The 10,590-nt window shown below is 40.5% G+C and overlaps 2 protein-coding genes across 2 annotated transcripts; both read left to right on the top strand.

The window, feature by feature from the left end:
• The first annotated feature begins 389 nt into the window (after positions 1-389).
• Positions 390-3,749, top strand: LOC146719849 (uncharacterized). Its single transcript, XM_085489447.1, has 4 exons — positions 390-1,207; positions 1,375-2,092; positions 2,288-2,407; positions 2,491-3,749. The coding sequence occupies exons 1-4, from the start codon at positions 1,183-1,185 to the stop codon at positions 2,927-2,929; spliced, it is 1,302 nt and encodes a 433-aa protein (XP_085345573.1). The 5' UTR covers positions 390-1,182; the 3' UTR covers positions 2,930-3,749.
• Positions 3,750-6,418: 2,669 nt separating this feature from the next.
• On the top strand, positions 6,419-9,975 carry LOC146719848 (uncharacterized). Its single transcript, XM_085489446.1, has 4 exons — positions 6,419-6,813; positions 6,993-8,190; positions 8,320-9,759; positions 9,823-9,975. Exons 1-4 carry the CDS (start codon positions 6,419-6,421, stop codon positions 9,973-9,975), a joined length of 3,186 nt encoding a protein of 1,061 aa, XP_085345572.1.
• Positions 9,976-10,590: the final 615 nt, after the last annotated feature.

Genomic DNA, 10,590 nt, shown 5'->3' with positions numbered 1-10,590 from the left:
ACCATGGAGTGAACGCCACTTGAACATAGGACATCGAACTGATAGAATTTTTCGATGCCAGGTAAGTACACTTTAATTTTTCTCTCTCAACGATACTCTCTTGTAATTTCCCTTCTAGTAGCACCCACTTAGACAATATGAACTTAATTGTATTCTTATTGATTTTATTGTTTTCATTAAAGAGAAACTCTTCTAGAGCTACTCTTTCAGATCTCACTTCTTCTAGCGTAACTTCCTTGTCGTCCTTTTCAACTTTCGGTGAGCCTTTTTGTTCCAGTTTCTCTCTTTCCACACTATTCGCACTGCTTTTTTGAACAGGTTCAGGAAAAATAAATACATCATTATCATCAGTTTCTCTGGTATTTTTTGAACTGGGGCGTTTTGTCGTTTTTTTTTTCAGCCGGAGAGTCGTATGCCTCCTCACCTTGTTCAAGCAAAGCGCTAAAGCAAGGCCTATTTATTCCTCCAGTTATTATTTTCGCCGATGGTGGTGGTGATCTGGGAATAGACTCCCTTCTCTTGAACGGGTCCTGTTCTTTATCTCCGGGTTTGTGTTTCATCGTTAACTTTGGTTTGAGTGTATTTTTAGTTTTTTCATTTTTCTCCATTTTTCATCCCACGAGTATGGTAGGAACAAGTATCAAGTGATTCAGAGCCTCCATGATATCACCAAGCCTAGCTACTCTGGGGGGTCGGCAGGTACCCCAGAGGGAACGTTTGCGACCGCGCTGTTTCACGTCTTCGTGGCCAAGCAGCCATCGGCACGTTGCCTTACACCTTGGCTTAAGACGTTTGGTGCATTCTTAGTCTGTCCTCTCCTTCCAAACTCATCCGGCAAGGTTGAACCTACCAGGGGCATAGCCCCCGCCGGCATGACTTCGAAGGTTTGTTCGCGTCGCATGCCCTAACATGCTCCTTCTCACTCCAATGCGCTCCAATACGTTCGTGTCACCGGAAACAAGATGGCGACTAGATGTTCGCGTCACGTTAGAGCATACTCTAAGGAGCAATTAGGAGCACGCTCTATTTGCCTCACCTTCGAAGGTGGTGCATTTGGGGCTATTTTATCGCGCATGCGTGTGAAGCTTGTACTGTAAACAGTATCCACTGCTCAAGAGTCGGGTAGTCCAATAACCTCGCTTTTATTATTCGGCTACGCCGTCACTGTCTTGATATTTCACAATGGAAACTTCTTTTAAGTATTCAGGTAAGAATTTTATATATGATGCTGATTACTTAAATACTCATAATACTTTTTATATTTTTACTTAATTAACTAATAAAATAAATTCTAAGAGATAGATTAAATGATTTTATTCTAAGATAATTTAAATTGCATAAATATTGTACTATATTAATAGTTTTATTTTTCAGCTGTGAAACCTAAACTGGTATCATTAAAATTAATTAAGCCTCCCCAGACTTTTGCGTGTACTTCTGTTGTAACTGCTACAACAAACTCGACACAGTTCCTAACCACAACTGCGCCTTTGGATTCTGTACTGAATAAAATAAGTTTTTCTACAATTCAACCTCAGACTATAATCCACGAGAGTCCTTCTGTTACAGTTCCTGTAACAAGCTCTATGCAGTACACACCTACAACTTTGTCTTCACTAGACTCTTCAATTGTGAATGCTTTACTAAATAAAGCAGGTCCTTCTGAAATTCAGCCTCAGATTAAAATCCATGAGAGTTCTTCTGTTACGATTCCTGTAACAAGCTTTATGCAGCACACGCCTACAATTGTGTCTTCATTGGACTCTTCAATTATAGACTCAGATAATGAAAAAGAGAATACTTCTGGTGTCAATAATGATGGCTATTTTATTTGGGACTATAAAACCATAATGTTGTTTTTCACAGAGTATGAACAGCATGAAAAAAAATTCCAGAAAAGAAAATATCAAAGTAAAGAGGCTATGTTTCAAGCGATAGCAGAATCCTTCCAAGAAAGAGGTTATGTGAATGCTACTAAAAATCACATGAAAAATAAATTTAAATTGTTGAAGAAGAAATGGGATAAACATATCAAACAGACCATGGGAAAAAATAGTTCTGGAAAAGGCACTAAACCTCTTCCATTTAAAGAGTAAGTTCTATCTTGTGTTTTCTGTATATAATTATATATATGATATTTTTGAATTAAACATTATAATTAATAGTTCAGTCGATTTGTTTCATATTTTTATTTTGTCATTCTTACAATATTCTGTTTTTATTAAGTAGTTAGTATTATATTTAGTATTTAATAAGTAAGTAATAGAATACATATGTATCTTTACAGTGAAATGATAAACTTATTTGGAAAAAGTCACAGTGGAGTGCCATCTTTTGTAGCTGGCCGCAATGGAATGGTTTCTCAAGAAGACATTTTGCAAAAAGTGGTCAGTCAACATTTGTCTCAGTGAGTAATCATCTCCTTAAAATGTTTTTTAATTCATTTCTAGATATATTTTTAGATATAATTTAAAATGTTTTCTATTATAGGAATGTAAATGAAGAACAATCTTCTATTGCACTAGACTCGCCACCTTCGACACCATCTGCAGTTAACAGTCAATCTCAATCAGTAATAGGTAGCAGCAAATCGTCCATGACGGATAGCAGTTGCTCATCTTTAATAAATACAAAAGCAAAAGTACGAGATGGCAAATTGGCGCATACTCTACAATCACTTAAGGAATCCATCTGTGCTGTGCTACAAAGAGAAAGTGATGCCAAACAAGAAACACGTACAAAATACCTGACGGAGCTTAAAAAATGTAATGAATTACAAATAGAACAATTACAATTGCAAAAAGAACGAAATAGTATCTTACAAAGGCAACTTAAGATACTAGAGAGAATAGAAAGTAAAAAATACTCAACACAAGAATTATCAGACGAAGAAGATTATAAAGATATAATAAGACTGAAGGTTTACTAAATTATATGTATACATAAGACATTCATAAAGTTTGTTCCTTTGCCTACTTAAAGGAGAAAATGTAGTAAAACACATTTATTAATCTTTTCTACATATAAATTCTGCGAAGTTACACATTTTTCCTGACAAGATCTGTCAGATATAGTAATTATAAAAATAGACACATTGTCTTTTAAAAAATGTTAATAAGATATTATTACAAATTTATAAAATTTATGAACAGTTTATTAAGTTTAATTTTAATTTTGTTAAAAGACAAGTGTGTTGGTTTTTACAATAATTATATCTTAATTAGATCTAATAATTAGATCTTTCATCATTGGGAAAAATGTGTAACTCTACAGGATTCAAAGGTAAAAAAAAGCTAATAAATGTACACATTTTCAATCACTTCATTTTTTACTTTATAACCAAAGTTACAAACTTTATGAACATTTCACGTAAATGAAGTTATATGTATTTAAAATTTATATAATTTTGTTAATTTTATTTAAAATTTTTATTTCAAGTTGAAATAACTTTTATTTTATTAAAGTTTATTTTAGTTTTTTATTTATTTATTTTCTGTTATTTTGATAAACAGCGTGACAAAGCTGTATCAAGCTCTGCAAGAGAGGAAAGCTACATTTACTTATTGAGTTCTTTTAGTTGAAAAAAGCTGCATTTATTTATTGAGTTTTTTTAATTGGGAAAAGCTGCATTTACTTATCGAGTTTTTTTTTACATAATAAAGCAGCATTATTTACTTGCAGTCAAGCGTACAAAACGTGATTGAAAATCAAAACTGTCATTTCTTGTTCAATTTACATTTTTTTGTTAATTATCGATAAAAAATCATAATAAAATATATATTTGCATTATGCAGTTATATTTCTCTATTTGTATGAAAAATAGGCGTATATGACAATAAAAGACTGATGTATGGATAAATTTTTAACAAAATTGTTTTATTTGTTGTCTTACATATTACATAAGAATTTATTTTATAAAATTTAATATCAAACTTTAATAATTTTTAATTAAAATGAGCTGAATAGAAGATATATAATCGTAATATTCATAATTATTAATAAATGAAATATATTTGTGTAATCGTTATGGTTATAATCGTTATAATCTTGAAACTATAATTGTACATTGTTTCCTAATTTTTATAACTAAAAAAACATAAATATTTGAAAGCACTTTGATAGTTTTGTACATTAAATACATATCATACATATTTTTAATTGAACGACACAGATTGATACAATGCAGTATGTGATATGTCGACGTTGACAACGACACGATATTGATATTTAAAAAAATAATAAACATAATATTTAAATATTAATATTAGAACATAATATTTAAACAAATTTATTTGGATACTCTTATTCAAATCATCGTTGAAACAGTTGTCTACATAATTCGTCTCTGAGATCGCGACCATGTCGATCATCATCCGGATCTTCATTTCTATCTGCTGCTGGGACATTATGTAACAATACCTGCGCATTTATATCAGCATGGTTGTCGACTTCAGGTTCTTCCATGTGTTTAAAATCATCCAAGTCAGCCAAATTGTGAAGAACGCAGCAAGCGAAGATGAATTTGACGATAAATTGCATATTCCTCAACTTGAGGAAATATAACTGTCTGAAACGTTGTTTCAGTATTCCAAATCCATGCTCAACTGAAATTCTGCATTGACTGTGTATACGATTAAAATTTCTTTGGGCCTGTGTCAAATGTCCATTATCCCGATATGGAGTAATTAATTGGAGAAGGCATGGATATGCAGCATCTCCAAGAAGTATGCTTCCATCTAAAATAAAAGCATGTATATTTAAAATTAACAGCTAAGGCTAAGGCTGCTTTTTGATATTCATTCTGCTAGTTGAAAATCTATATTTTATATTATGTACTACAGATTTATAATACTGGCAGTAAATATCAAAACGTAGCCTATGAAAACATTTACAGTGAAGTATATATTTTAATCATAAATCTTACAGATATGGCAATGCATAGTCAACCACATCTACATACATAGAAATATTGAAAAATGTTTCTTTTTTTAATCTCCTCCGGACTTTCGAATACAGAAACTGTTGACGCATGTCATAAATTTGTATAATCAATAGACTCTTATATTAATCGCTCGTATATCAACGGAAAGGTTTGATCGTTCGAACCGACACACGACAACATTATCGACCTTGTTCACCATCCCATGTGATAAGAGTCACGCTGTCACGTGTACATTTTATTTACTCCTATTCTTTCGTCGCTCCGATTCGCCGAAACAAACATCCGATCCCGAGAAAGAGAGGATTCCGTGACGAAAACTCGGAACGCTCCCGAAAACCGAGAATCAGATCTCTGCGAACCGTGCTATCGATCAGCTGCAAATACAAGTAAACATATGTTCGTTGCTGTAATCACTTTCCTCTCGGAGCGAGCCTTCACGAGGCTGTACAAGCCACCAGTCGATCAACAATAATTTGAATTAGAGCGACGCCGTCGCGCCTACTGATATCGACAACATTTTTTGGTCCTTCGAGCCGGATCGCTAACGAGAGAAGACGACAAGTCGTGAAGTACATCATCCAATTACATTTTGGCTGACTTTGATCACGACCTACGTTGTTTAACGCAGCAGCCGCCATTCCAATAATGGCTACCACCGCAAAGCTTTTGGAGCAACAGCTCGACCTTGTTAGATCGGTTGCAAATGCCGTATCTAATTTCATAAAACTCGGCCACGCCAAGATGACGTCCACCGTGGCTGCAAACCGGATGGAACGCGTCAAGGAACAGTTCCGGGAGATTCGCGTCAACAACGCCAAGCTGTTAGTCCTCGCCGAGGCCGCTACGAAGACCACGCATCGATACTTCACCGAGGAGCTGTATCAACAAGCCGAGGTCCAGATGGATGCTGCCCTTGACTACCTGGCCGAATTTGCCATACCTCCCATTGCCGCCCCGCACATCAACATCATGGACGCTTCGAACGCAAGTACCGATTATCATCATGGTCCGCGCCCGGTCTCGCGTTTACCGCGAAACGAATTACCGAAATTTGACGGCTCTTTCGAGCGATGGGAAACGTTCCGCGATAGATTTAAAGCAATGGTAATTGACGATCCGATTTTAACAAATGTAGAACGCCTGCATTACTTATGTTCAATCGTTACCGGAACGGCCAGCACTTCGCTGAGTCACTTAGCAGTCACCGATGCGAATTTCGAAGTCGCGTGGCAAATCTTATCGTCGCGCTTTAAAAATCAACGTCGAATCGTCAACTCCCATCTTTAAATTTTATTCTCGTTACCGTCGGCAACGCATGAAACCGCGAAAGAGTTGCAGACTCTGCGTGACACCACCAATACCACCGTACAAGCGCTGAAAAATCTAAAACGTCCCGTCGATACGTGGGACGATGTTCTCGTGTTCCTCGTTTCGCAAAAACTCGACAAAGCTTCGAGAAAAGCGTGGGAATTAAAAATGAGCGAATCGCAAAATTTACCGTCCTATTCTCAACTCGACAAATTTTTAGAGTCTCGCATTCGCGCGTTCGAAGTTATCGCCCCGACGAAAAACATCGAGTCAGCCGAGACTACCTCGTCAAAAATTAAATCGGCCAAATCCGTAGCATCACATACAACGGCCGTGAAGTTCGAATGCCCGGTCTGTAAGGGCCATCATCGTTTATTTCAATGTACACAATTTGCCGCTTATACGCCGGAGCGCCGTTTCGAATTTATTAAATCGAACCGCCGTTGTTATAATTGTTTCGCGGCAAACCATGCGTTAAAGGATTGCACCAACAAGCATCGTTGTCGAGAATGTAAGCAAAAGCATCACACTCTCCTTCACCTTGGAAACCACGCAAAGTTACCGTATGCTGAATCGTCACATTCAAAAGAAGAGACGAAAAAAGACCAAGACAAAAACGTTGTCGCTCTTACCCTAACACGTTCAATGCCAGCTATTTCCGCCGTTCTGCTCGCTACAGCGCGCGTCCGTGTACATTCCGCGCACGGTCGCTTCATTCCCGCTCGCGCGCTTATCGATCCAGGATCGGCTGTGACACTCATTACGGAGAATCTTGCGAATTACTCCGTCTTCCTCGAGTAAAGCAAAATTTAAGCGTTACTGGCGTTGGTCAAACAAAAACTTCCGCACGCTACGCAGCAAATATCAAAATTAGTCCCGTAAAAAGTAACAATCCCGCGTATTCGACGACGGCTTTAATATTGTGTTCGCTCGCGGAATACGTGCCACCTCCCGTTGCGTCTCACACTAAGTGGACGCACCTCGACGCCCTCGAATTAGCCGATCCTGATTTCCTGAGTCCTACGCCAATCGATATAATAATTGGAGCCGATATGTATGGAAATATTTATCGCGACGGTTCACACAAGGGAACACCACACGAACCGTTCGCGCAGAATACCGCGTTCGGCTGGATTCTCTCGGGTCCTACCGTCGAAACCTGCCCCCGCAATTCCGTACCCGCATATCATACTAACATTTCACCTAATCTTGAGCATACCTTAAAACAGTTCTGGGAACTCGAAGATATCCCAGCCCGCGTTCATCCGAGTCCGGAAGACACCCAATGTGAGGAGCATTTTGTGACGACTCACTACCGCACCATGGAAGGACGCTACGTCGTGCGTCTTCCCTTTAGAAATGGCCCGCCTCGCGACCTTGGAGACTCTCGATTCGCCGCGTTGAAGAGTCTCGAACGGCTCGAACGTCGTTTTCGAACCGACCCATCGTTAGCAACGGAATACACCGCATTCCTTACCGAGTACGCAAACCTAGGTCATATGACTAAGATAAATCCTACCGAATTTCCCGCCCAAGCTCCCGCGTACTACATTCCACACCGTGCCGTGATCCGTGAACATAGCAATACAACCCGACTTCGTGTTGTGTTTAACGCGTCGTGCAACACCGCCACCGGCAAATCATTAAATAGCGCTCTTCATGTAGGAGCAAAATTGCAAACCGATCTAGTAGCGGTCGTCCTCCAATGGCGACAACCTCGATTTGCACTATCAGCGGACATTGCCAAAATGTATAGGCAGATTTTAGTACACCCTCTCGATACGAAGTATCAATGCCTCTTATGGCGATCGTCTCCGACGGCTCAGGTCGACGAATACCGACTTCTTACCGTCACTTACGGCACCGCCGCTGCCCCATTCTTGGCCTTGCGAGTCTTACGGCAATTAGCCGAGGACGAAGGCTCACAGTTTCCGCTCGCGGTACCGGTTCTATTACAGTAAACGTACGTCGACGACTGTACTTTCGGCGCCGACGACCTTGAAACTGCCAAACAAACACGAGATCAGTTAATTTCGTTGCTATCTCAAGGCTGTTTTCGTTTGCGTAAGTGGGCGAGCAATTGCCCTACGCTCCTTGAAGATCTCGATCCTTCCGACCATGGACTCGCAACCAACAAAGATTTGCACGATCACGATTCCATTAAAATTCTCGGAGTTACCTGGAAACCGGAACACGATATCTTCACCTTTCAAGTTTCGAATTTAATAACAGTCGCGAAAACTAAGCGCGGAATATTATCAGTCATCGCGCAACTCTTCGACCCACTCGGGTGGGTAGCTCCCGTTATCGTAACCGCGAAAATTTTCCTGCAGCATCTCTGGTTGACGAAGTCTGATTGGGATGACGAGCTTCCCGCCGAGATGTTGCGCGAATGGGAAACATTTCAATTGACGTTGCCTCTCCTTGAGCAGTTAACTATTCCGCGCTGGACGCAGTATCATCCGAACAACAGAATTGAATTACACGGATTCGCAGACGCCTCCACGCGAGCGTATGCGGCAGCGCTTTACCTCCGTGTCATTTCGGGCGACGGTTGCATTACCAATACTCTGATCCTCGCTAAGTCTAAAGTCGCGCCGCTCAAAACCATTAACGTCCCGCGTTTGGAGCTTTGCGCTGCGCTCCTACTAGCACAACTCATAGATTTCGCTCGTTCTGCTCTTCACCTTCCCGATATCGATTATTGGTGTTGGAGCGTTTCCATGGTCGTCCTCGCTTGGATACGTCAAAGTCCCTCGCGGTGGAAGACGTTTGTCGCGAATAGAGTCTCAAAAATGCAACAGCTTCTTCCCAATGGAAAATGGAATCACGTGCCTACGCACGACAACCCCGCAGATTGCGCATCTCGCGGTACCGACCCTGCCTCTCTTATTAATCACCAACTTTGGTGGCACGGCCCACCATGGTTATCACATTCGTTCAATCAATGGCCAGTCATATCCGACATCCCGGCAACGCATAGTGAATTACGCGATTCAAAAACTTGCGCGACATGCTCGGTAAACCATTGGGAGCTTGAATCCCGATTTTCCTCGTGGCCGAAATTACTGCGCGTCACCGCGTATATCCTTCGTTTCGTTCGCAACGCTCGTACCCAGACGAAAACACAATGCGATGCCTCTCACTCGCACCCGCATGCTCTCCGGTCCGATGAGCTGGTCGCCGCTCATAATTTTTGGATTCGACGGATTCAACTCAATCTATTTGCTGACGACATAGCTCGCCTAAAACAACTACGTTGCGTCTCAAAAACTAGTCCATTTGCTTCGCTTTCTCCTTACATAGACAGAGACAGCTTGTTACGCGTTCGAGGCCGATTAAAGCACGCAAGCCTGTCAGATGACGCTAAACATCCGCTAATTTTAAAATCACATCCATTGGTCCACCTCCTTATTAAACAGATTCATGTTGCGGCCCTACACGCCGGTCCGCAACTCACACTCACGCTCCTGCGACAACAGTATTGGCTAATTCGCGCTCGCGCCACTGTGCGTACCGTCCTCTACTAATGTATTGTGTGCACACGGGAGAATGCACGCGTGCCCGAACAGCTTATGGGCGACCTGCCGGATTTCCGCGTGAACCCGACTTCACGCGCCTTTAATCATACCGGCGTCGATTACGCGGGTCCGTTACTAGTGCGTACGACTAAAGGTCGTGGTCATAAAGCCCAGAAGATTTGCCAATATTTTGTGGAAGTATGAACTTATTACATTCATAATTAATTACTGTATTTTAATCAAATATTTTTATATTTCTTATTCAATTCGGTTAAAATCGTAGATATTTTGTAGATATGAACTGGTAATTATCTATAGTTTCTGTTATCGATATCAGTAGGCGCGACGGCGTCGCTCTAATTCAAATTATTGTTGATCGACTGGTGGCTTGTACAGCCTCGTAAAGGCTCGCTCCGAGAGGAAAGTGATTACAGCAACGAACATATGTTTACTTGTATTTGCAGCTGATCGATAGCACGGTTCGCAGAGATCTGATTCTCGGTTTTCGGGAGCGTTCCGAGTTTTCGTCACGGAATCCCCTCTTTCTCGGGATCGGATGTTTGTTTCGGCGAATCGGAGCGACGAAAGAATAGGAATAAATAAAATGTACACGTGACAGCGTGACTCTTATCACATGGGATGGTGAACAAGGTCGATAATGTTGTCGTGTGTCGGTTCGAACGATCGAACCTTTCCGTTGATATACAAGCGATTAATATAAGAGTCTATTGATTATACAAATTTATGATATGCGTCAACATACCGTCCGCCTCGAATGTGATTGACATTCGATATGAATACAATATTTGCGGTCAATGA

Source organism: Nylanderia fulva, unplaced genomic scaffold, assembly GCF_048542155.1.
Source record: "Nylanderia fulva isolate GAGA-0341 unplaced genomic scaffold, ASM4854215v1 Scaffold836, whole genome shotgun sequence".
Taxonomy (NCBI): Eukaryota; Metazoa; Arthropoda; class Insecta; order Hymenoptera; family Formicidae; genus Nylanderia; species Nylanderia fulva.
This window is presented reverse-complemented; position numbering and strand designations above follow the sequence as displayed.